Source organism: Pteronotus mesoamericanus, unplaced genomic scaffold (genome assembly GCF_021234165.1).
Source record: "Pteronotus mesoamericanus isolate MK-2021 breed Mesoamerican mustached bat unplaced genomic scaffold, CSHL_Meso_final scaffold_54, whole genome shotgun sequence".
In the NCBI taxonomy this organism is placed as follows: Eukaryota; Metazoa; Chordata; class Mammalia; order Chiroptera; family Mormoopidae; genus Pteronotus; species Pteronotus mesoamericanus.
Window position 1 is genome coordinate 27,853,604 of NW_026555321.1, and position 27,574 is coordinate 27,881,177.

Below are 27,574 nucleotides of genomic sequence, written 5' to 3' on the forward strand. Positions count from 1 at the left end.
CAAGACTAGGATGAAAGAAAATACTCGTGTGATGGGAATCAAGCAGTTTGTAGCACAAATATTTGTCAGTAAAAACATACTTTGTTTTAGTGACAAGGTTAAATACCTATGTGATGACAATTCTACCATTTTCTCAAAGTTCTGCCCTGTTGGACTGCCACTGTATTCATAAGAACCCAGGGCCCTGGCTAGGTAGCTCGGCTGGTTGGAGCGTCATCCCAAAATGTTGCGGGTTCTATCCCCAGTTGGGTCGTGTATGGGAGGCAACCGATTGATGTTGCTCTCACACACTGATGTCACTCACTCTCTCTCCCCATTCCTCTCTAAAATCAATAAACATATCCTTGGGTGAGGATTAAAATGAACTCTGGGAAAAAGCATTTCCTTCTCAAGAGAGACTGATTTTTTACTACTTGGAAATATGGACTTGGGATGACATGTCAAGAACAAAAAAAGGACCAGCATTTCTTGTTTGAGTCTCAAAGCATCTGGCCTGGTTCCGAGCAGTGGTCACTGTGCAGAGCACTCATCTCTACCATTGGGGCGACGGTTTCTAGCACAGCGGTGCAAAGCCAAAGGGCACCCACGAGTTCATTACATAATTCTTGGTAGCTGAGGCCAAGTGTGTATCTGCTCTGGGGGACGGTCCACAGGCTCTGCCACACAGACTGAGGCAGTCACCACAATGTTTTGACAGAGCATGTGCTAGAGGTTGTTTGTTTGGAAAAAGACTGACCAGCTCTCTCTCTCTCTCTCTCCTCTCTCTCTCTCTCTCTCACGCTCTCTCTCTTCTTTTAAACATTCTGGCATAATACTGAATGACTTTGTTTTCAAGCAGCCTTAGCCTTTCTTTGTGAAGAAAAGGCCTGAGTATACTTTCCCTGTAGGACACAAGTGTTATTTTTGGAGCAGAGGTTCTTACCCTGTTCTCTGTTTAAACCAATTTCTGTTCTCTGTGAGGTCGCGGTCTGGGGCGGCTCTGAGTGATCTCGGTGGAGAGAAGCTTCCCGGCTCCGTGAGGGAGCGTGGGCAAAGATGTCAAGGGGTCCCCCTGAAACTTCGCTGCTCTGGGTCTCAGTACAAGGTTTCTTCACGTTCAGATTGTGCCCTGGGAAGAGTCTCGACCGCATGTGTGGAGTGGTATGCTTTTCCTGCTGTGTCACTTCATGAGATGTTTGGGGTCAAGGTGACGCCTCCTTTTTAACCCAGTACTTTAGGTCACAGACTCTTAAGAACAAAGAAAGCCATGACTGGACAATCTCTGCAGACCACTCAGCATGTGGGGCGGGGCTGTGGGAGAGCCACAGCCCACTCTGATGGCCACGACTTGGGCCCCAAGGACTTCTTGGACAGGCCTCAGGACTCTGAGTCCAGAGCATCCTCCTCTGCTACCTGCTCTGCCTCAGGCTGCTAGGAACCAGGAGGAAAACCTCTCCAGCTCCCCATAGCTCCTCTTCCTGACCTGTCCTTGCTGGGGGTTTACAGAGCTCGAGCCCGCTGGGAAACATGTAAAAGGAGAACAGTTGAAAACTCTGCTGTCAGCAACACATCACACAGCACCTCATTCTGACACCCTTCCTTTGGAAATTGGTAGCTGGGTGTTCAGGGAGCAGGTTGTGTGTGTGGAGAAAGACCAGGTGATGACCAGGAGCCCCTGCAGGTGTTTCAGGCTGCCGCCGCCTCTGGGGACAGGAGGTGGCCTCTGATGTTCCCTTCCCTGACCAGCTATACACAGCCAGCCAAGCTTCTTACAGGAGAAACTTCTTTCTGCAGCCCCTACCAGTCCCACCCGCAGGCCAGAGACCCTCCTGTAGATCACCTGGGAGTTACTGAACCTTGGGACAGAAACCAGCCAGCTGGCACTCCAGACCTGAACGAGTGCCCCCACAGCCGCCATCCTTCCTTTCCTTTTCCTGGGCTCAGCCATGGTGGACATGGGGGGCCTGGGCCACCTGATCGTCACCACAGCCTACCTGCAGGCCCGGAAGACCTCAGAGGGCAACAGCAGGGAGCTGCCGCGGCGCCCCCAGAGCCTAACGCTGACCAGGCTGCAGAGCTGTGCCCAGCCTGGCCACGTGCTGCCTCCAGACTTCGACAGCTTGTGCAAGCAGCAGCCTATCGGCTGCCGCCTCTTCTGGGACTTCCTAGACACGGTGCCCCATCCCAAGAGGCCGTAGCCTTCCTTGAGCAGGTGCAGAACTGGGAGCTGGCTGAAGAGGGCGCCACCAAGGGCAGCACATTGCAGGTGGGCACTGGCAGGGCTTGCCCTTTCCTGGGGCACCCACACCCCTTCCTCAGCCCAGCTCTGGCCACCAGGTGCCAAGCAGCCACCACCGAGGATGAGCGAGCGGCCCTGACACTGGCCGAGGCTGCGGCCATGGCCTTCCTGCAGGACCAGCTCTTTCCGGGATTTCCTGGCCAACCTGCTCTATGACAAGTTTCTGCAGTGGAAAGTCTTTGAGATGCAGCTGGTGTCGGACAAGTACTTCACTGAGTTCCGGGTGCTGGGAAAAGGTGGTTTTGGGGAGGTAAGTGTCTCAGAACAGCCAGGTTGGAAGATGGAGGATACAGCATTAAAGGGTTTTGTTTTGCCTTTATTTATTTTTTTAATTTCTAGAGAACTTCCTTACCAATAATTTCAGTGCCACCTGTGGAGAATTCCTAGCTGCTCTCACCTCCTCTTTTTGACCACCATGTGAAATAAAACAAGGACAGCATAGGAAAAACAAACAAAATGTTAAATTGGTCAAGTATCTTTATCTTGGGGTCCACACGAGGAATCCACTGAAATGCCCTGGACATTTTGGAGAAGGGTAGTGACGTATGATGGGCAAGCGCCCTTTCCCCTTCGAGGTGGTAACAGAGGTAATTTGAGAAAAACTGCAGATACCTGAGAAAACCCTCATCTAAGGAAAGCTGAGAATTCATTTTGTACCACTGCTGTGCTCAGCTCTTCCTTTTTTTAAGTAGAAAAAATTCTTGAGGTAAAATTCACATAACATTAAAATGAATCATTAACCATTTTGAAGGTAAAAATCACATAAAATTAAACAGTAACCATTGTAAAGTGTACCGTTCAGTAGCATTTAGTACATTACAATGTTGTGTAACCTTCACCTCTGTCTAGTTACAAGATAATTCCATCACCCCTGTACCCGTTAACAGTCACTTGCCACTCTCCCTCCTCCCCCTCCCTGGCAACCGCTGGTCTGCGTTCTCTCTCCATGGATTTGCCTATTTTGATGTTTCATATAAACAGAGTCATACAATATGTGAGCTATTGTGTCTGGCTTCTTTCACTGAGCATAATTGTTGGAGGTTCGTTCATGTTGTAGCATGCACCATTCCTTTAAGGCTGAATAGCATGCTAGTGCGTGGGTATACTGCATTTCATTTATCCATCCACCTGTTGATGGACACTTGGGTTGTTTCTACCTTCTGGCTATTGTGAATAGTACCACTATGACCATCCTTGTACAAGTATTTATTTGGATACCTTTTTTCACTTTTCTCTCACATTTGTCTAGGAGTGGAATTGCTGAGTCATATGTTTAACTTTTTGAAGAACCACCAAACTCTTTCACATTTTACATTCCCACCAGCAGTGCACAAGGGTTCCAATGTCTTCATATCCCCGCCAACACTTGTTATTTTCCTTTCTTCAGTCTAACCCAAGTGGGGGTGAAGTGGTACCTTATTGTGATCCCGAATCTATCTTGAAAAATGCTTCCCTTTTCCAAGAGGCCAGTCGTCTTTTCACTTCAGCTGATTTCCTCCCTTCCACCTTCTGTCCCCTGCTCCCCACCTCCTCCCTCCAGTACTTTCTACTTCGACCGCCTCCTCTCCCTTTCTTTCTTTCCTTTAAGGTGTGTGTTGTCCAGGTGAAAACCGCTGGTAAAACATGTGCCTGTAAGAAACTGGACAAGAAGAGGCTGAAAAAGTAAAATGGCGAGAAAATGGCTCTCTCAGCAAAGGAAATCTTGGAGAGGATCAGCAGTCCTTTCATTGTCTCTCTGGCCTATGCCTTTGAGAGCAAGTCTCATCTCTGCCAGGTCGTGAGCCTGATGAATGGCGGAGACCTCAAGTTCCACATCCACAGCACGGGCACGCGAGGCCTGGCCATGAGCAGGGTGGTCTTCCACTCGGCCCCGGTGACCTGTGGGCTGCTGCCCCTGCGCTCTCTTGGCATCGTCTCCTGAAGGCTGAGAACGTGCTCCTGGATGACTTTGGCAACTGCAGGCTGTCCGACCTGGGCCTGGCTGTGCAGCTCCAGGAGGTCAAGCCTGTCACCCAGACTGTGAGTGGTTTTCCATCTGCCCCTGGGCTGGGGCACGGAGTCAGAGAGGAGAGGAGAGGAGAGAGCTGTTCTAGTCCCTGGGCAAACAGAGCCTTGAACTTAATTCTTTTCATTTCCTCTTTCTTATATAGTCATATAGCCCTTATATAGCCCTTATATAGTCATCTTGCCTTAAGTGGAGTGGTGTAAGAGGATTAGCTTAACCGGTTATTTGGAGGCTACTTAGCTCTCTTCTCATTGGAGGCCGAGGGGAGCCTTTTTAATGAGTTGGAGGTGGTCCCTGCTGAATCCACAGTCAGGGCCTGGGCTTGTTCCACTGATGACCACCTCCTAGTGCCGTGTTCCTGAGTCAATAGAGCCTTGATTTCCTTTCTGGAAAATGAGGGGGCTGGACCCTAAAATCCCAGGATCCTTGCAGGTAAACTTTAACAGCATAAGACAAAGAGAAAGAAGAAAGCCCTAAACTCTTAGCATGTTAAATTAAATATGTCCTTATCTGTTGAGCGTGAAGTGGGGGATGTTTTACATTGCATGAAGGCGAAATTTGAAATGAAAATATGGAGAAGAGAACAAAAGCAGCTGATGTTTATTTTAATCAGTTTGGTTCACAGTGGCTTCCAGAGAATTTTTTGCTTAAAAAGAGAATTACATATAATTAATCAATTTTACTACGTTAACAATACAAAATCTCTGGAATTCTGACAGGCCTTCACCACTGAGTTTCTGTGCATGGAGGTGCAGGGTTCCCCAGGAAGACAGGTCCTGAGGTACATTCTTAAATATTCACTTAAAACCTTGTTTTTGCACAGTTTCCAGTTCACAAGGCAGAGAGAATAGTAAGGCAAGGAAGTAGGAAACATCATGGCAAGTTTGGGAAACTGCAGATGATTGTTTGTGGCTGTAAAATGAGGAATTTTGAGAAGATAATGCAGGGCTCCGGTCCTGGTCTTGCGAGGGCGTTGGAATGCTTCCTTGTGGGGAACAAAGAGCCATTGAAAGGTTTTAAGAAGGGAAATGACATGAGTCAATTTGCATGTTTAAAAGACCAAGTTGAGCCCTTGCAGGTGTGGCTCCGTTGGCTGGAGTGTAGTTCCATACACCAAAAGGCTGGGGGTTCGATTCCAGGTCAGGGCATATACCTAGGCTGTGGGTTTAATTCCTGGCCAGGGAGCTTATTGGAGACAACCAACCACTATTTCTCTCTCTCTCCCCCTCTCTCTCTCTTTCCCCTTCCTCTCTCTCTAAAATCAATAAACATTAAAAATAAATAAATAAATAACCAATTGGAAAGGTGGATAAGAGGCAGAAAAGGAAGTTAGGAGTCTAATGTCATGGCCCAGGAAGGCTGATGGGGGCCTGCTTCAGCCAGTAGGACTACAGAAGTGGGAGTACACTGGAGCTGTCGGAAAGAGGCCTGGCGGGCCCTCGAGGTGAATGACAGTGGGGTTCTCTAGCTCCAATGACCAGAAGGAGGAGTGAAATGTGGGGAAGCTGGCAAGTTCAGTTGTGACGATATTGCATAGGAAGCAGGCACGACATAGGTGTGACAGGCAGGGGGAGGTGTTCCCTGGACATTGAGATCTGCAGGTCTCGGGCTGTGGAGAAAGGGCAGGGCTCCACACAGGGACGCAGAGTCATCGTGGCTTGGGAAGCAGCAGGCACCGCTGGCAGTTTCCGCCACAGTACCCAAAGGAGAAGAGGATTTCCGGAAGGAGAGTGGTCAACATTGTTGAACAGAGTAGAGATCACACAGTCTGTGGGGTTTGGCACTTAGGAAACCACAGAGCAATTCTTGAGGTCTAGACTAGGACTATGGAGGTTGGACTGACCTGGAAGAAGAGAGTAAGACTAAGGAAGGAGGAAGCCAGGTTGTTAGAGGGGGACACAGGAAGGAGGATGGGACCTTAAGGTGGAGTGGAGCGGCTTTAGATGTTGAGGCAAGAATCAGGAGGGAGACACTTTGTCTCCTCGCACAACTAAAAGAAGGACAACAACCAATTTAAAAACAATAACCAGAACTGCCAGAAAATAGAACTGTGTGGAAGTCTGACAACCCAGGAGTTAAAGAAGAAACATTCATCCAGACAAGTAGGAGGGGTAGAGATGCGCAGCCGGGGCAGAGAGGACCCTCAGCAAGGCGGCAGCTGGAGGACCAGTCTGGCGAGGTGGCGTCTGGCAGACCCAGGCGCCCTACATTCGCATGGGGATAAACCAAGAGGAACAGCTGTGGAGCAAAACAGACCTCGCAATGCAGGGTTCCAGAACAGGAAAAGAAAGCTTCAAAACCTCTGGAGGTAAAAACCTATGGGGGTTGTGGCAGCAGGAGAAACTCCTAGCCTCACAGGAGAGTCCGTTGGAGAGACCCTTTGGGCCCTAGAATGTACACAAACCCACCCACCTGGGAATCAGCACCAGAAGGGCCCAGTTTGCTTGTGGGTGGCTGGAGGAGTGACTGAAAGCCGGCCAGGATGCAAGCAAGTGGCATTGCTCCCTCTCAGGCCGCTCCCCCACACACAGCGTCACAACACAGCAACCTGGGTTGCCCCGCTCTGTCCTGTTCCTAAGGCTCCGCCCCTCCCAATATAATAGGTGCACTGAGACAAAGAAATATGGCTCAAATGAAAGAACAGATCAAAGCTCCAAAAATACAACTAAGCGATGAACAGATAGCCCACCTATCAGATGCACAGTTCAAAAACACTGGTAATCTGGATGCTCACTGAATTGGTTGAGTATGGTCCCAAAATGGAGGATAAACTGAAGGCTAGGCAAAATGAAATAAAGGAAAATATACAGGGAACCAACAGTGAAGGGAAGGAAACCGGGACTCAAATCAATGAGTGGGAGCAGAAGGAAGAGATAAGCATTCAACCAGAACAGAATGAAAAAACAAGAATTCAAAAAACAATGAGGAGAGGCTTAGGAACCTGTGGGACAACTTTAAACGTTTCAACCTCCGAATCATAAGGGTGCCAGAAGGAGAAGAGGAAGAGCAAGACCTTGAAATCTTATTTGAAAAAATAATGAAGGAGAACTTCCCCAATCTGGCCAAGGAAATCGATTTCCAGGAGATCCGGGAAGCTCAGAGAGTCCCAAAGAAGTTGGACCCAAGGAAGCACACACCAAGGCACATCATAATTAAGTTACCCAAGATTAAAGAGGAAGACAGAATCTTAAAAGCAGCAAAAGGAGAGAGTTACCTACAAAGGAGTTTCCATAAGACTATCAGCTGATTTCTCAAAAGAACCCTTGCAGGCGAGAAGGGGCTGGAAAGAAGTATTCAAAGTCATGAAAGACAAGGCCATACAGCCCAGATTACTCCATCCAGCAAAGCTATCATTTAGAATGGAAGGGCAGATAAAGTGCTTCCCGGATAAGGTCAAGTTAAAGGAGTTCATCATCACCAAGCCCTTATTATATGAAATGTTAAAGGGGCTTGTCTAAGAAAAAGAAGATCAAAACTATGAACAGTAAAATGACAACAAACTCATAACTATCACCAACTGAACCTAAAAACAAAAACAAACTAAGCAGAAAACTAGAACAGGAACAGAATCACAGAAATGGAGATCAGAGAGAGGGGGAGGGGGAAGAATGGGGGGAAAGGTACAGGGAATAAGAAGCTTAAATAGTAGATAAAAAATATTCAGGGAGAGGTTAAGAATAATAAAGGAAATGGAGACGTCAAAGAACTTATATGTACGACCCATAGACATGAACTAAGTGGTGGGGGAAATGCTGGTGGGAGGGGGGTGCAGGGTGGAGGGGAATAAAGGGGAGAAAAAAATGAGACAACTGTAATAGCATAATCAATAAAATATATATATTAAAAAATTTTTTTAAAAAAGAATCAGAGGAGAATGTGCTGGTTCTATGGGAAGGAAAGAGGGTGCGTGATGGATGAGAAACCAAGGAAGAAGGGGAGTAGAACAGAGGCCTTCAGTAACGCTATCTCCTAAGTGGGCAGGGACGAGGGATGGGTTAAGGAGGAGGCAGACTGTTTGCCTTGGGACCTTGTTACGGAAATAGGAATGTCATGAACCCATATCTGTCTATGCAAGAAAAAACTGACATTGACATTGTCCACTGTAATGAATGAGAAGCTTACTGCCTCAAGACCACTGGCCCTTTGCCTTTCTTGAGTCCTTCTCTGTCCCATGAGACCAAACTTCAGGGTTTAGACTACTTGTCCTATATAAGAAGTTTTATGCCCCAGTCCTCAGGCCTGGCCCCAAAGCCTAGGAGGCCATGAAGAGGGGTGGGGTAAAAGAGAGAGCAAGATTGGAAGCTGTCAAAAGAAAGACGGAATAAAGGAAACCCTCCCTCCTTCATTGTCTACCCCTCTGCATTTTAAGGGAAACCCTTCAGTTTCCTATTGACTGCAACTCTCAAACATATATATAGTGGGGCCCCCAAGTGAATTTTCAGGCTATGATGTTCACACTATTTCACAGAGTAAATGAAAAATGACATATCTACAGGGTTCCTGCATCCACTAACATTGTTTTAATGTCAAGATACTATATAAAGAATTATTGTAATAGTATGAAGAAGGTGCAAAGGAAAAATCACCCTGATTATAAAGGTTGGTATCTGCATTGGTTCTGTGCAGTCCTTCCGGAAACATTCAGTCATGGTGGCTTTCCTGTCTTGGCTAGATTCTCCTCACTCAGCTACTCGTTTAGCCTTGTGTAAGACAGAATTGCTTTCTGCTACACAGAACCAGATACCAGATTCTCAACAATCTGGGGCCACGGTCTCTGTAAAAATCTCCTGGCCCTTTCCTCCTTGTCACAAGATGGCTTTTACAACTCCAAATATCTAGTCCATGTTCCAGGATGGAAGGAAGGGGGAGAAAAAAGCAATGTGAACAGACTTCTGCTTACATCCCATTGGCCAGACCAATGCCATGTGTTCACTTCCAGCTGCAAGAGAGCCTGAAAAATAGAGATTTTTGTTTTTCAGCCTCTGTTGCAGAGGATGCTGAGGGAGAAGGGGAGTGAGACTAGATGTTGGGTGAGCTGATGGCATCTGTTACACTAGCCGCCAGGGGGAAAAACATTGATAAGGTCTAGGAAATCGCATTCAGCTATTTATTCACACAGGGATTAAAACTAAAGAGTAACTATTACACCCTGACTGGCGTGGCTCAGCTGTTGGAGTGTTGTCCTGTAACTGAAAAACCACTGGTTTGATTCCTGGTCAGGGCACATGCCCAGGTTGCGGGCTCAATCCCCAGCTGGGGGGTATGCCGATCGGTATTTCTCGCATAGATGTTTCTTTCCCTTTCTTCTTCTCCTCTCTCTCAAATGAGAACAAAATAAACCTTAAAAAAAAAAAAAAGAATAACTGTTACAGTGGTGTGGTAGGCAGAATTGTAAAATGACTGTCAGCGACCCTTGACCTTGTATAATTTCCTCCTCTTGAGTGTGGGCAGGAGCTGTGAATTAATATAAGATATCACTACCATGATTATATTACAGTATAAGGCAAAATGGGTTTTGAAGATGTGATTAAGGCTACTAATCAGTTGACTTTAAGTGATTCAAAAGAGGAATTATTCAGGTGGCCTGACCTATTCATACAAGTTCTTTAAATATGAGCATGGAGGTCAGAGACAGAAGAAATCAGAAAGATAAAGCAGGAGAGGGCTTCAACACACCATTGCTGGCCTTGAAGACGGAGAGGACCATGTGGCGAGGAGCTGAGAGCAGCCTCTGGCTGACAGCCAACAAGAGAAACAGGGACCTGAGTCCTACAACCACAATGAACTGAATTTTGCCATAACCATGTGAACTTGGAAGAGGATCCTGAGCTCCAGATGAGAATGCAGCCCACCAGACATCTTGACTTCGGCCTTGTGAGACCCTGACCAAAAACCCCATCGTGCTGTGCCCAAACTGCTGACCTATAGAACTGTGAGCTAATAAATGGGCGTTATTTTAAATTACAAAGTCTGCGGTCATCCGTTACACAGCAATAGAAAACTCATACAAATCATTAATAAAGGAAGATAGCCAGGCAGAAACTTTTTTTGTATGACTGCATCAAAATTAATGGAGAAGATAGCAAGGTGCTGAACAGCATTAAAGGGACAATATTTTCCTTTCCAACAAGGCTCAGAAGGCCTACCATCAATTACACCAGAACTTGAGACTAACGGAATTTGAAACTCTGGGTGTTATTCTTCCAAGTAGGTAGATCTTCCCTAGATGGAAGCTGGGCCTCCCTGGAGGGGCACAGGGCTTTTCAGGCTGCTGTGGGGACACTAACTGAGGCCTTTCAGACATTGTTCTATAGGCAGTAGGAAGCCATTAAAGGTTTTTCAGGAAGAAAGTGGCATGAGCAGGATGACTCTTCAGGAAGGTGACTCTGATGCTGTGTAAGACAAACTGAAGGAGACAGAGTCTGGGGCTGGGGAGAAAAAGGGACCCACGAGGAGACACTATCATGATCCACACATGAGGTCACGAGGCTTGAGGTAGCTCCCTGGGCCATTAATAATCTCAGGTCTGAACATTCCCAGCCTCCTGGCCTCTCACTAGGTTCTATCAACATCCATGTCTGTACTCACCCCTCCTAAAACGTGGCTGCTCTTGGTGGAGGGGACAAGGAGCTACCGGACCTACCCCTGGAATGTGGTGACTGAAGGAGGCATTTCAGGGGAGGAAAGGCACAGGGTGACTCTGCCTGAGTCTGGAAAGACTGCGGTAACAATGGGAAAGAGGCCTGGATGCTTAAGAGCACTGGCCTAGGTCCCAGCTGTATCATTGATTCGCCATGCCTGCCATCTCAGGCAGGTCCTGGGGCATCGTAAATCTCTATGAGTCTATGAGATAATTTTTGGATTATTTGGAGGAAAAGTCTTGTAAACTCAAAAGAGTGATATATGGAGATTAGTGTGATTTCCTGGACTCTCAGTCATTATGGAACCAAAAAAGACACTTAAGAAATTAAAATCAATGGTTTACATAACTAAGAAGCCCAGAGGCTTGGCTGGCTACCCAGGTGTCTGAGTGGTGTTCCTGGAAATTGTTCCCTTTGTTTCCCAGCTCTGGCCTCCCCGGTGTTGACCTCACTCTCAGGCAGGCCCTCCTCACAGGGAGGCCCCAGCAGCTCCACACACACCCTGCCAAATGAGCAACACCTTTGGAAAGAAAACACTTCTTCAGAAAGTTCCTTCACAATTCTCAGGGTAGACTCTCAGTGGATAACTCATGTCACGTGGCTCCACCACAACCAAGTCCACTGGCCAGAGTGAGGGCACTGCTGTTTCCAGGAGCCAGGGAGAAGGTCCATCCCATCTAAATCTTATGAACTTACAGCAGCAGAATACAACCTCCAAAGGAAAATCAGGAGGGACGAGAATGGGAAATAAATGTCAGTTATGCAAAAACAGTGAATGCCTCTACTAACTGCTGTTACCTCAATGGTTTAAAAGGTTCAGAAGTTTTCTGACCTCTTAGTCAAGGGGTAACGGGATCTAGATCCTTTATTAAAGTGTCTATGAGGTAGAGACTAGTTTTAGCTCCACTTTACAGATGAGGAAATTGAGACTCGGAGATGTTAATCTATCCACCTGAAGTCACATCGCCAGGATGTGATAAGAACCAGTTATGTCAGATTCAAGAGCACTTAGCTCTTTGACCTCACCTTGTTCAGTTTCCACACAGGGCAGACATGGCCTATGGTTTTTAATGCTGTAAAAGGCGTTCTACTCAGGAAAACTCAGACAAATAAGTGCATTAGTGTATTTTCCTCAGTCTGGCCTGATATGGACACCGACCACAAGCCCCGTTGAACCCTTGACCCAGTTAAGACTTCAGATGACAAGCACCTCCACCTGCACAAGGAGCAACGCAACTAGGTCTCAGAGCTAACCCCCCACACATAGGCACAATATCATTAGACATGATCCCGGCCACTGTCTAAATTCACTTGCAATAAATGTGATAAGGGCTCCTGCCTGTTCTCAGCTGGCACTTACATGCACCCAACAAAACAAATTCATGTCACTTCTTAGAGACTCTAGGAGAATATAACAGGAAAATTGGGCAGTGGAGCTCATGCTGGCCCTGATTCATGAATTCAGATTCAGCTTCTATGTGAAGAACAGTGACCTTCAGGTTTTATGGAACGTGAGTCCTGAGAACTTAGAACAGGAATGGGAATAAAGTTAAACTAACAACCCCCAAACTTGCACATGTTGGGTTACCTTGTCCTGCCTTGAAGCCTCTGACCAACTCCTTACATTCAGAAGGATAGTGAGTAACAGAGGTTGGGCATTATTATATTTGTTTTGAAGCCTCTATTATACTGAATACAGTGTTAGAGACACATTGAATAAGTAATTTTTAAAAGATCGCTGAATATGTTTCATCAAAAGTTAACACCTACATACATCACAAGACTTCTGACCCTGTTCTAATTTTTTTTTCTTTTTGAAATTTACTTCTGAGTAACAGTTTAAGAGCCACACAGGAGAGGCATTCTGGTATTTCATGGTCACGCATTGGTCTCCACCAAAATTATAAATTATAACCTCCGTCATTAACTAAATTTAGTTTCTAGTAGCTTTTGACCACTGTAAAATCTTCAAGTCCATTCTGAAAGTATTTACTACTATTAAGGGCATTCAAAAATCTTCACAGCAGTCTTAGAATTATTTTTTTAACATTCCTTCATTGAAAAGATAGTCATTCACTCATTCATTTATTCACTCAATCAGTCATTCAACATATATTTATTGAGCATTTCCCAGGACTGTGTTAAACATGAAGGATAAAATGATAAGCTAAAAATGAACATGATTTTCTCCCTACATGGACCTTAGAGTTTAGTAGGGGAGATAGAATATAATAATTATTTGAATGAATGTACAATTAAATTATGATAATTGCTTTGAAGGTGTGATACATGGGGTTTTCCAAGGAGGATTTGATTTAACATGTGAGTCAGAGTTAACCACAGGGAAATGCAACTTACTTGATATTGGAAGGCAGACAGGAATTCACTCTGCAAGTAGTCGGCATGGTGGCTTCGGCTAGGTTCCCTGGACATGGATGTTGAGACAGACTTACACGTGCGAGATTTATGAGATACATGCACGAGGAAGGCATGATTGAGCGAAGAGAGAAGCTGACCCATGATAAGGCAACCCTTCAGCAAGCTCTGGGATTGGGGTGGCTCTCAGACTTGTCCCGAATCTAGGTGGGGTCCAGGCTTTTGTATCCCTCCAAAAGCCAATCAGTGACCTTGGCCAGCTGCCAGAATGGGGGAAACTTGGACGAGGTAGCTGCCTGCTGCAGAGGGCAATGCCCAGGGTGGGGCACAGCTGTGAGCCATCAACAGTCGATGGTCCCAGCCAGGGACGGTTACATAATTGTCAGGGATTATGGCAAAATGAAAACATGGGGCCCTTTACTCTGATATCAGGAAAAAGCTTTCTCCTCTCTCCCATGTCCAATCTTTCATCCAGTCATGGTGGGGGGTTTTAATTGCTATTTAATGTCACACTCTCTCAGGCTTGGAGATGCATGAGGCATGAGTAGACACCCTCACGGACACCCAGGGCCCCACCCAGGCCCCCACTGGGGGCAGAAGGTAGCAGCAGTTGCTGAGCAGAGACCAGGGGCAGACAGCCAAGAACATATTGCTGGGAGGCAGGAAGGTGACAGGAGATAGGAGATAGGCGACACTTGTGAGCCAAGGCTGCAAGACCTGGGTGCACACTCCATTGTCTCGCTGGATTTAACTTATAAAGTACAAATTCAGAAATTTGTCAAGACAGCCTTCAAAACCTCTGCTGTCCACCATGCAGGGGAGCAACACCGACCTGCTGGCGGCCCTCCCCTTGCCCTGCTCCTGCAGCCTGGCCACGGGGCAGGACAACGGGGAGCTCTTCACGGCCTTCCTACAAACCCCGTGGGAGGGGTCCCCAGAGGAGCTGTGTGAGGGGCCCCCGGGCAAGCATGAGGTTAATGCAGATACCAAGGTGGCTCTGACGGATCTCGAGTCCTGCAGAGCTGTCCTATAGCCCGTGCACCAGGTGGAGCTGGTCAAGCTGCTGGTGCAAGTGCGGGGCAGTCAGGGTGGTGCCCAGCGGACGCCAGGCATAGCTCCAAGAGGCCACAAGACCAGCTACAGAAGCAGCCATGGCCACGCCACCCCACTATCACTTCTTCCTGTGTGAATTTCATCCTTGCATTGTTCAATCAATAAAGCTTCCTGCAGCCGAACATCATTAAACCACAGCACAGGGCTCCTTCTGAGCACAGGGCCCTGTTCAACTGCACCAGCTGGCCCCGGTCCCAGCAGCTGGAGAGTAGCGGCCAGGAGCCTGAAGAGGGGATCGGGACAGAGCATGTCAGGCAATGGGAAGAGCCAGTGCAAAGCACCTGTTGCTCTGAGGGAAATGAAAAGCACAAAGTAAGAGGAAAGGCGGTTCAAATGAAGCTAGAGAGGCAGCAGGGCCCACACCAAAGCCGGCATTATGGGCCATGTAAAGGACTGGGTTTTTGCTGAGGAGTACTGGAAAGCCTTTGGAAGGATTTGACCAAAGGGGCAACGTGCTCCAAATTCTGTTTTGAAAAAAATCACTCCATCAGAAATGAGAACAGATCAGAGGGGATTCAGGTGGATTGTGATCGTTCGTCACCCAGGTGAGAGATGACGGCAGCTCAGCCCACGGGGTGGGGGGAGTAGGGGGGCGTGGAGCCAGAGCGCAATGGATATTAATTGAGAAGGGACTTCAGAATGAACAGGCCTCCGTGATGCGTTGGATATGGGGGTAAGGAAAAGAGGGGTGTCCTGGGTGATTTACCAGGTGGGGTTTTGTTGCAGGTACAGACTTGGCTGGACCCCGTGCACAACAGGGAATCAAGCAAACAAATGCCCATCGTCATAAAGCTCCAGGGTGGGAAAGAGACCCACAAGTAAAAGGGCAGTGACAACGCAGTGTGATCGGGGCTGTCCACGTTGGATGGGTAGGAGGGCGCCCAGCCCGACGTGGGGACATGGGGTCAGCAAGGGCTTCCAGGAGACAAGGCACACAGGAGCTGGGCAGACAAAGGGAGCAGCATAGGTCAGTGGTCCTCAACTGAGGGCAACTGGGCAACCAGGGGACATTTGGCAATGTCTGGAGACAGTTTTGATTGTCACGACTGGAGAGTTGCTACTGGCAACTAGTGGGTAGAAGCCAGGGATGCTGCCAGTGCCTTACAACGCCCAGCACAGTGCCACTCCCCTAAGAACGATCTGAACCCGTGTCCACGGTGCTGCAGTTGAAAACGCCGGCCAAGGTAAAGTCATAAAATAAGTGTGAGTTCAGTCACAGAACAGAGTGGCTCTGAAGCTGTCTACAGTGTGGGGTCGCAGGCTGTGAGGGGTGACAAAGGGCACAACTAGAGATGCCAGACCCTAGGAGGCTGGAGGAGTCAGACGAGGGCATTTGAACCCCATGCCAAGGGTGTTGGGAGCCACTGAAGGCTTTCAGGTTTGGAAGTGACAAATCAGCCTTGGAAGGACAGGAGGGAGGTGAAGCAGAGGGTCTGGGAAGTGGGTGGGTCAGCACATTGTCCAGTAACCTGTGGAGGTGAGGAGAGGGCGGGAGGCCTGCCGGGTGCTCCTGGAGGGGGCTGTCATGCAACATCATGTGATCCAGGGACCACAAGGTCGCTGCATCATCTAACCTGGTATAGACATGCATTGGAAGCTTGGAGCATCCATTCAGGTCAAGTGCAGCTGATGAAATGCAGTCCACGGGATCACGAGATGGAAGGAGTGTGAGCGTGGCAACGAGTCTGTCACTTACTATGGCTGCCGTGCACAGAAGCACAGGCTGACCCCTTACTGGGCGGGGGCGGGGGGGTCACCTGACCACGAGGACAGTGAGGGCTGACGGCCGACCCACGCTCCACACACCATGACACGCAAAGTGCCTTCTTCTAAATGTCACATTGGCTGGCCATAGCCCTGCATGTGACCCCAGACAAGTCATGCCTCTTCTCTGAGCCTGGTTAATACGGCCTGCCTCTCAGGCTTGATGAGAAGATTAAGAAACAAGGTAGAGAAATGCTGAGCACAGGGTCAACACTTGGTAGACAATCAAGAAATGACTGTTCTGATTATTCTATAAGAAGCCAAGTGCCACCCCCTCTGTCACAACCCCCACTGTTGCGTTGTTTCTGCCTCCCCTGACAGTCACTGTAGCTGCTCAGGTGACCTTTGTAGCTGCGCTTTGCTCTCTGAGAGGCACGGGGAGCCAGCGGGAGCCCCAGGCTGCACCCGGGCGGGCAGCCGGCAGTGGGTGAGGGCGCAGCTCACCTCTAGGCGGAGCCCAGCGGGCACACACAGTTGTCTTGCTCCCTCACAGCCACGTGGAACTTGACTTGTGGTTTTATTTTGAGCATCTTGGAGGCGCCATGGAAAATATGCCTCAGCCCGCTGCTGGATAGATTCACAGAACATGAAACCACCAAAGAACACACTGCAGTGGAAGAATCACAACTACTGTATTGATCTCTGAATATGTGCCAGGCCTGTCTTGCAATCCAGTGGCGTCTTAGAGGCTTCTGGGTTTTTCTTCTTGCACAGCTGCCCTGCCTGAGACAACTAAAACCCAGGCTTGATGACCATCATTGCTAACCTACTGAGGGCCTGTTATGTATCAGGTTTTTGGAAGGCACTGCTGTGTGTCTTATCACTTTCATCTTGTCACAGTCCCATGAGGTAAGAGCTGTAAGACTCAGATTGAGTAACTGGCCCCAGGTGATCAGCTAATAACTGGTAAAGCTGGGATCCGAACCACAGCAGACTGACACCAGGCTATATAGCTCACAAAGCATTATTGCAGGGACCCCTCTTTTGGGTTCCCTGTGGGAGCCCTCTGAAACGGGGTTCTCCCAGGGGTGTAAGAAAGAGCAGGAAGCCACCTCTGTTGAGGCTCCTGCCCCCCAGCCAGGAAGTAGCAGGCAGTTAAGGACCCGCAGGCAGTAAGGACCCACAGGCAGCCGGCAGGCGAGCGAGGAGAAAACGGGGGCCTGGTGAGCAGGCCAGCACTTGGAGGCTGCAGCCTGGGGCCGGAGCACGTGGGCGGGGCCTCGGAGCTAAGTCCCCTGGGGTCTGGGCCGCATTCCTCTGAGGTCTGCAAAGGCCACCGCTTAAAGGCGCAGAGGAGCAGCTGGGAACGAGAACAAAGCGGCCAGGCCCCCCTCGGAGGAAGGAAGGAGTGAGCCCCAGGAAACAGCTGATAGAGCTAAGCTCAGCTTGTTTTTTTCCTCTGCTCAACAGTTCTCCTGCCACGGCAAACAAAAGATGTACATTCTGATTCCCTCTTCTGTTTGGATTGTGCTGTCGAGTGGATCTGGTTCGTGATGAGCTGGGGGGGGAGAGACATCCGCGGGCGGTTTCTTGCTCCACTGGCCAGTTTTCTGGGCTGACACCAAGGACACCGCCACCTGGAAACGCGGAGAGCTCCCATGTCTGTCCTTCTCCCCACCTGGCCATCAAACCCAGCCTGGCCTGGCCACACTAGGGGCATGACACCGGTATTTCTTCTAATGATGGACTTTAAGGTTGCCAACTTCTCAGATTCAGTGGAAGTTGGAAGTTTACTCCTGACCTTGACCTTAAAGAACCTTCACATCTGTGCAGGTGCACACACATGCTTTTTTTATGGATGTGTAAAACTATTAAGATATGAACTGTGCCCCCGCTCAGACCCACTGAAAGGCCCCTCCCTGTTCTCATCATCTCTGAGGTCACAGTCTATGTTGGGACTGCCCCGAGGGCAGAATCCACCCGGCCTGGGCCCTGCCCTGCAGCCCCTGTGGCTCAGGGATGAGAGTGAGAGCAGCTACAAGGTCAGTGGAAACCAGCACCCCACAGCAAGAGCAATGTGGAGGGCATCTGCGCAGGTGCCAATGGACTGGCTCAGATCCTGATCTCACCTGAGGGCGTCCATCTTCCTCAGGGTCTGGACACCTGTAGGTGACAGGTGGCTCTGCTGGAACTAAGCAGTCCATATGCAATGGGACTTCTTGCTGCACCCGGGGGGGGGGGGGGGGGGGGGGGGGGGGGGGGGGCGGTAGGGAAGAGGACAGCCATTAAGCTCCCTAAACCCTGGGAGGTCTGAGGCTTGAGGCCCTGCAATGCTGGATACACTTTGTTTTGCAGAACCAGGTGCCGACTGTGTGAGGCTGCCAAAGGGCACTATAAAACCAAAAGCAAAACAAAATGAAGCAAAAAAGGGGAAAAAAATAGGACAAACCCCACACAAAAACCTCCATTAAGAGTTCTGTTGCTGCTGACTCTTGGGTGATCCCTACAGCCCTGGCAATGGCAATCTGGTCACAAGAACTGAAAGCAACTGTTTTGATGGCACAGAGATCGATGTGTGGGGGCCCTTTGTAACTGCAGGAGTTAAACCGAGCCAGAGAGGTCAGCCTGGATGGACCCTGCCCCGTGCTGCGTGGCCCATTCTCTCCTCCCACCCGGCTCTGAGGAGGGAGTTCACATGCAGAAGATAAATGGCATAAAAGGCAGGCAATTAATTTTTTCAGCTGGAGGCTGCGATGGAATTTGGGTGCTTAGACTCTGGCGTGCGCCTTTAATTCCATTCTTCTCCTCTGTGAAATATCTCCACTCTTCAAGGAGGTGGTGCCCTTCAAAATTCCACCACGACATTTTCTGTCTTTAGGGCCAAGGGGTAAATTTAGCCCTGAAAATTATTTGGAATGTATCTCAGGCTACTCTGCTGTCTCGTGCTTTGTGCACTACACCAACAGGCTACAGTGCTGTAAAGATGGAGGCTGATTCTTCATTCATTTCGGTGGGGAGGGAGCAAGCAATATGTTCCCAGAGTACCGCCCACCGGCGCCCCCACCAGCTGCCTTCAGTGTGGAGCAGCCCAGCCAGCTTCTGATGAGCAGATATACTGGCAAAGAATGGAGAATTTGTTGGGAAAAGGGGAAGGGAAGCAGTTAAAGCAAGAGTGGACCAAGGCACTCACTTAGTATGTGGCAAATGGGGAGAGGGAAGGAGGGCACTTAAAGGGAGAAAATGAATCCTGAAAGGGACTTAGAGGGTAAGAAAAAGCCACCTCACCTACTTTCATAGAAGCAGTGCAATGCAGTGGGTCAAAGTGAAGACCTGGGCATGAGTCTCGGCTGGGTGACCTTGAGCAAGATTTAACCTCTCCGTGGTTCTGGTTTCTAACCTGCAAAATGGGGATAAAATAGTCTCTACCTCATAAGATTATCATGCAGCTTAAACAAGAAATTCATGAAAAGCACTTGAGAAAACACTTAGCATGTAGTAAGCACTCAGTAAGTATTGTCTGTTATTATTTCTAATTTTTCTTCCAGCCTCTGTCTCACAATCCTTTTTTCAGGACAAGGCATGTTCTCCACTTTCAACTTACAGCTTCTACTGAGCAACTGATGTTTATATGTTGTCCTGATTAGTGATTTTAATCCTGAAAGTCACTCACCTCTGAAATTTGCTCATTGGACGCATGCCACACACAGAGCAAGTTCATAATAAATGTTGTTTATAGTAAAACTTACCAATCACCACTCTCTGAACTGCAGTTGGATATTGTTTGTGGTCTTTCTTTGTGTCATTCCCAAAGCAGAAGAGATTGAACCAGCGAAAGGCTGGATAGAAACATATAGCCCAACTGAGTGTTGAGAACAGTGAAATACTACATACAGGAGACCCTTAGACCCTTCCCCACCTCGGCTCCCAGAATGAGGGTAAGCAGGCTGCACCTCTCAGGTAGGGTATTAGAGAATCTCCATAAGGAAACTTAACAGTCTAACAAAAAAGGTCAGCGGAGACTCCCAGGTGAGGTCCCCATTGAAGCAGCCTGGCAGGATCACCCTATAGCGAAGCCCGTCCATCAAGCAGCTGGCTTCTTGTTAGCTTTTTAGTGTTGTACTCTTATAGGTGAACAAATAGTCACAGATCATTTGTCATTTCAGCAACTCTCTAAAATGAAAGAGAATACAAAAAACAAACAAACAAACAAACAAACACAACAACCCGGAAGAAAGAAACTTGTAGAAAACAGAAACAATGTAGAAAGTAGGAGAGATCATTTTTTAATACTTACTTAAAATCCTTTAAGACTTGAGAGGAGATATTGAGTCCATGAAACAAGAATATATGCTCTAAATAAGGAACATTCAGAGAAAAACAACAAGGATATTTGAAAATTAAAAAAAAAAACACTAATATGTTTGCAGAACAACATGCATAAATCTCAAAAACATTATCTAAAAGAAGAAGTCAGACACAAAAACATATATAACATTCAATTCCATTTATATGAAATCCAAGAACAGACAAAGCTAATCTACGGTGACAGAAATCCGAAAATGTTTGCATGGGAAGTACGGAGGAGAACGGACTAGAAAGGGGCACAGTGGACTTTCTTGGATGAAAATGTGTTGTATCTTGCCCTGGTTGGTGTGGCTCGGTGGGCTGAATGCCGACTTGCGGACCAAAAGGTTGCAGGTTCAATTCGCAGTCAGGGCTGCGGGCCAGGTCCCCAGTTGGGGGCCTATCAGGGACAGCCAATTGATGTTTCTCTCACCTCTATGGTTCTCTCTCTCTCTTTCTACTGCTCTTCTCCTCTCTCTAAAAATAAATAAATCTTTAAAAAAAAAGAAAGAATATGTGCTGTATCTTGTTTTGGTGGCATTTATGTGGGCATATTCAATTATCAAAATTTATTTAACTGAATAAGATCTGTGCACATTAATTTATGTTAAGTACATGTTAATAAAAACATGCATCTGCAGAAATAAATAGCTCCATAGAAAAATTCAGCCTCTAGATCTAGATATTAATGTACAGGAAACACAAAGAACAAAGGAGCAAGTTAAATGATACCACAGAGATGCAGTCAGCAAAACCTGACTGTGGCAAACTCTACAGTTTAGACAGTTTTTTTCCATTAAAAACTGGCAGGGAGTAGTAACAGACAAGGGAAGGACTTATATATTCATAGAGATCTAAGAGACCTGTCAATCAATCACGTCATATGGAACATATTTGAATCCAAATTTAAAGAGTTTATAGGACAAATTTATAAGACAATTGGGAAAGTGTTAACATGTCCAGATATTTGATAATATTAATGAATTATTGTTATTTTTAAGTAAGATAATGGTATTGTAGTGCTTGGTCTTTGGTTTTTTTAAAGTGATGTTATCTCTTAGAGGTTCATAGTGAAATACTTAAAATGATACAAGGTCTAGGATATTCTGGGGCAGTGGGAGTGAGCAGGCGTATAGAAGCAACGTATGTAATATGTAATTTGGGTGACCATATATTCCAGTTTGCCTGGGACAGTCCCAGTTTACATCTGTTATCCATATTTCTGTTGATCCATTAACCCGTCTTATCTTTTATGTATTTCCACATAAGCTCCCTTCCCTTTTCCCAACCCTCAGCACCTTCACCCTGCTCGTATCACACGACCACCCTAGATGCAAAGGAATCTGGGAGGTGGAGTACTTAGCCTTCTGGCCCCTATAATAGAAGGATATAAGGAAAAAGGGAGACGGGGAATGGCCTTTTGCTACCTTGGTTTACAAGGTTTCTCAGACTTGTCAACATCTCCCCTCCAGCACCTCCTCCTACCATTGCATCCCACAGATCTTACATTCCAGAAATGCCAACTTTCTTAAAGTTCCCTGAACAGCTCATATGCTCATATTTTTCCTGACTTCATCTCTTGCATATGCCCATTGGTGACATATTCTTCCCTCATGATTCAGCTCAAGTGTTGCTCTTCAGTGAAGTATCTACTCACGCTCACACACACACACACATGTCCTCACTGTTTGCTTTACATTCTTTCCCACTATGGCATTTACTCTACTTGATGGAATTAACTTTTTGCCCAGACTGTAAGCTCTCAAGGGAAGGAGCCAAGCCTTATATTTCTTGGTATCCCTAGAACTCACTGCAGGGCATGGCTCAACAGTGAACGGAAGACATCTAGTTACCACCTTTGCTGTTGTTTATTTGACAAACATTTTGTTGGGCATGCACCCAGTGAGGCAGTAAATACCTGGTTGGGATACAAAGAAGAGTTAAGTATAGTCTGGGCCCCAGAGTAGCCGACAATAATACCCTTTTGTCTGGGCAAATGCAAAACTAGACAAGACGCCAGGACAACAGATGTAAACTGGGACTGTCCCAGGCGGACTGGAATGTATGGTCACCCAAATTACATATGACATAGACTGCTTCTGTGAAAACAGCAGTGCCATGCTGGCTCAGAGCCTGTCGGACTCCGGTCACTTCCAGCATTTTCTTGCACAAGCCAATTACTCCTCATTAGTGCTCAGGTCATTTAACCTTTTCCTTGTTATCCAGGTAAAAATTATTAGAAATTTAATATTCCCAAGGCCTATAAAATATACTTAAGTAATAAGAAAAACATCACAAAAAGAATAGCTAAAACACTTTACAACATTTTTCATGTACTAAAAAGCATATTAATAATCAGTATGTGAAATCCATTACATATATAAATTTTTTGATATCAACACTAGACTTTGGCTTATTGTCTTTATCGATGGGCATTGTGGGTGTTTTCAACTTGTGATCATTATGAATAATGGAGCTAAGACTATCTTGAAATAGATCACTTTTTTTTTCTTCTGAGTCATTTCTTTGGGGTACGTACTCCAAAGTTAAGTAACCTGGTTGAAGGATAGGAACTGTTGATACATCTGACTTTCTATTGCTCTAACTCTACTGCTCTCCTAAAAGTCTGGGTCAATTTACAGAGTACAACTTTTTTGTCACAACTCTGTCAACAATTTATATTATCATTTTCATGCACTAGTATAAACTTATTGTCATTTTAACATGTTCTTTGTTTGCATTTTTTAAAATTGTATTTATTGATTTGAGAGAGAGAGAAAGAAACATCAACTTGTTTTTGCACTTATGTGCCCCAACCAGAGATCCAACTTGCAACCTTGATGTATCAGAACGATGCTCTAACCAAGTTAGCTACCTGGCCCGGGCTCTTTATTTGCATTTTTAATTACTTTAGAAGTTATACATTATACTTTAACCAAAAGCAACTTAGTTTGGGGAAAAACATATTATTATGTAAATATATACTTAATCATTACAAGGTATGTTGTAGGTGTTCATTAAAATTTTGTTGAATGAGTGATTGTATTAACATCACACACAGTCACAAAAAAAGACAAATACTGCATGATTCTAGTTATATAAGGATATAAGGTCCCCGGAGTAGTCAGATTCATAGAGACAGAAGCATGGAGGTTGCCAGGGGCTAGGGAATTATTGTGTAGCAGGTACTAGAGTTTCAGCTGTGCAAGATGAAGACTTCTGGTGATTCATTGTAAAATAGAGTGAATGTACTTAATTCTCTTGAACTGTACCTTTAAAAATGACTAAGATGGTAAATTTTGTATTGTGTGTATTTTACCAAAATAAATAAATATGACTACTGTATATATAAATATATTATTGAACCCAGTGGCCATTTGGTATATATTGTCAGAAGTGTGCCTACAATATATGGTCATGCATGTTAAATAAAGTTTCATGTGTGGGATTTTCTAGATTAAAATGACTTAATCTATTAATGCAAAGACAGATCAAGATGTGTGATATTAATAGTACCACATAGCAAACAGAATAAGAAACATCACAGACCCGATAATATTTTGTGAACATTCAAAATTAACAATATAGTGGTCAACCCTAAAAAAATGATGCATCTAATTTCCTATTGTCTGTGATTTAAAACAGAGGCAGAACTTAGGGAATTTTAGAGAATCCACTTGAACTTTTCACCTTAAAGATGAGGTGATGAGACTAAGAGAGGCCAGGTGGTTTTCTCACTTCAGGAGCAGCCACATCTATCCCTGTTACCATGCACTCCAGCCAAGTCGTCCTTATATCTTATTGGCCGATGGACTTCATGGCCTGCCCTGATGGCTGGGGAAGCAGGGAATAGAACGGGTTAGATACATTGCCACCCCAAGTAAACTAGGGTTCGCTTAACAAGGATGGAGAAAGAGAATGGGTTTTGGGTAGACAATCAGCAACGTCTGTTACACTCACATTAGTGGGGTTTTTTTTTTTGTTTTGATTTTTTTTGAGGGTGCAGGGGGTGTTACAGGATGGAACCAATGGTTATATGGCTCCCGAAATCCTAATGGAAAAAGTGAGCCACTCCTATCCTGCAGACTGATTTCCAATGGGATGCATTATTTATGAAATGGTTCCTGGAAGAATATCATTCAAAGATTATAAGGAAAAATCAGTAAAGAGGATTTAAAGCATAGAACTCTGAAAGAAGAGGTCAAATTCCAACATGATAACTTCACAGAGGGAGCAAAAGATATTTGCAGACTCTTCTTGGCTAAGAAACCAGAACAAAGCTTAGGAAGCAGGTAAACTCCCATAAAGTTGAGATGATTAATAATGCCAGCATTGCTCACAGGGATTTGAAGAATATTTTAGATTAATGACAAAGCCTTGGGATCAATTAGTATTATTATTGTACTATCATTATTTGCATATTATATGGTTAAGTATTTCTGATAATTTCAAGTACTATGAACACTTGATATGAAACACTCTCCAAGATATATTTGAAAGTGAAAAGGTGAGGTACAAAGCAGCAAACATAAAAAAGAAGAAAAAGTATATAATTTAAATAGTTGCATAGACTAACTTGAGCAGTGTATACAAGAAAAGTACAGAATCGATTGTCTCTAATAAAGGGGGCTGGTGACAGGAATGCAAATGAGGATTTTCACTATCGAATCCTATTATCTTTTAAATTTTGAACTTCATGAATAAATTATCTGTTAAGAAATTGAAGCTCAGCGGATCGGGGTGTGTATGAGAGGCAACTGATTGATGTTTCTCTCTAACATCAATGTTTCTCTTCCTGTCTGTCTCTCCCCTTCCCCCTCTCTCTACAAATAAATAAATAAAATTCCCCCCTCCCAAAAAAAGCTCAAAATAAAATAAAAAACACCAGTACTGATAGCCAAAGCTCTGGAAAATTCTTCCCCTATTAAACATCTCTCTAAAATATCATCACCCAATTAACAAGTAATTTAGTTTCCAGCTAACTTAATATAGTCTAAATTAACTTCGAGGAACATCAGGTTTTATTGCTTACAAATGGAATAATAAGGCCAAGATATTTTGGAATAAATAAATAAATAAATAAATAAATAAATAAAAGCTGACCTATGAAAAGTCCCTTGGCAGAGGGCGACTGCCTTACGTAAGGAGAAAACCAAGGGAGAATTCCATCCTAGCTGTGCTACAGTTCTGTTATGTGCTGGTCATTTTACCTCAGGCAATCAAATTGCTTTCTTTGAGTATCAATATCCTCATATATAAAGTGGGAGTGGGGGTGGTAATAATGGTTAATCTCAGTATCAACTTGACTAGGCCACAATAGTCTGATATTTGATCAATCATTATTCTAGATGTTTCTGTGCAGGTATTTTTTAATGATGAGATTAACATATAAATCAGTAGGCTTTCAATAAAGCAGATTATTCTTCATAATGTGGGTGGGCCTCATCTAATCAGGTGATGTCCTAAATTTAAAAAAAAAAGAAAGAAAAGACTGACTTCCCTTGGAGAAGAGAGAATTCTCCCAGGAAACCACCTTTTCACTTGAACTGTAACCCTTCCCTGGGTCTCCAGCCTGTGAGCCTACCTTAAGGAATTTGGACTTGACAATCCTCCACAATTGCATCAGCCAATTCCTTAAAATAAACCTCTCTCTCATATATACACACTACTGTTAGGGCGTTAAAAAAAAAAAAAAAGGATTTTCTCTGCTCTCTCAGATTCAAGAATGGAGGCCTGTAAATTAAACTGGCAAAAGACATATTTTAATCCGTGTACATTTACAAGAGTTCACAGAAAACTGTGCCTAGGAGGTGGTTAGAATTGGAGGCTTAACAGAGGAAAGGGGGGTGGGGGCAGGGCCCTGACAGGCCAATGACTTGTTAGCACTGGCGGAGGGCGGAAGGGCACTACAGGAGAACAAATGCCTTTTAGGGACACTATGTGGGCCCTCAGGAGAAGAGACGGGAGAAGCCATAGCTTTGTGACAATGTCTATTTAGGTATGGTGATGACTTCTGTTGCTGGTGGTAAGAATTGATCTCCCCTGGTTCCAAAGCTCCTGAAATTCCTGGGGAGAGGGTTTAGGAGTTGAGTTCTTTGGGGGAGGCTCTGCTTTTCTGCAGATATGTGTCTGTTGACTCTCAAATGCCCTCTGCTCAAAATAATTTTAATGCCACTGTGGTGTATTCTGGGCCCCTTCAACATCCCATTGGCTCTGTTTCTCTGGAGAACCCTGGTTAATACAGTGGGATATTTTGAGGTTTAGATATAATGTACAGAAAGTTAGATATAAGGTATGTTAGGAATCATTCAATATATCATAGCAATTATATGTTTCCCCCACTGTCTGAAAGTAGAGCCAAATGGAATAAAGCAAAGAAGGAAATACCATTAATTTATATGGAAGAATGTTTTAGCATTCCCAAACCCCCCAAAATAACCAATCAAATTGTACCAAATATGCTTATGTCCAGTGTTATGCTAGCATAACACCCTTATGAGCTCTCAGGCTTTTCTGATAGGACACATCTTGCCAACAGATGCGCAGAATAAACGAAGACCAAGCAGAGATGCTCACAGATACAGCTCAAAGCTCTGGCAGCTTGCGGCTGAGATGCTGAGTGCAGTTCCTGGGGAAGGAGCTTGGTGGGGCCACTCTCTCTGCTCAGGGTGCACCTGCCTTTATAATGGCTGCTGCAAAACAAACACTGAACCTTATTTTGTCTTTTTGCAATTTTCATACAAGCAAAATTCCTCTTCAGATTTCTTTTGGTTCGCGGAAAGCAGGCACTAGCGAATTGTGGACCTTTCATAAAAATGAAGTGGTATAACTCAAACTTTCAAAAAGCAAGGGATACCTATATTATTGATTTGTTCTAAGGGAGATATCGGATGAATATTTTGACCAAACTATGATCTTGAATGTCTTAAATTTCTGGGACTGAATCTTCAAAATCTAAAAATATATACAAATGTGAATGTTAAAACTGTAAAGTTATGTGACTGATTTTTAATATTACACCAGAACTTAGGCAGCCAAATTACTCTAAATCTTTCAAGTAGTTGCCAGTGGAGACCCTAGAACAATGCAACCTTAGCTCAAAATGTTTAGTAT

At 45.5% G+C, this 27,574-nt stretch overlaps 1 protein-coding gene and 1 pseudogene across 1 annotated transcript in view; both read left to right on the forward strand.

Annotated features, from left to right (window-relative positions):
• Positions 1-1,925: 1,925 nt before the first annotated feature.
• Positions 1,926-27,574, forward strand: part of GRK7 (G protein-coupled receptor kinase 7) — a 33,238-nt gene continuing 7,589 nt past the window's right edge. Inside the window, 7 exon segments of the mRNA XM_054595269.1 lie at positions 1,926-2,157; positions 2,160-2,398; positions 2,400-2,528; positions 3,867-4,191; positions 4,194-4,297; positions 24,480-24,618; positions 24,621-24,753. Of these exon segments, the coding sequence (XP_054451244.1) occupies positions 1,926-2,157; positions 2,160-2,398; positions 2,400-2,528; positions 3,867-4,191; positions 4,194-4,297; positions 24,480-24,618; positions 24,621-24,753 (1,301 nt within the window).
• On the forward strand, positions 14,112-14,489 carry LOC129088454 (secretoglobin family 1C member 2-like; annotated as a pseudogene).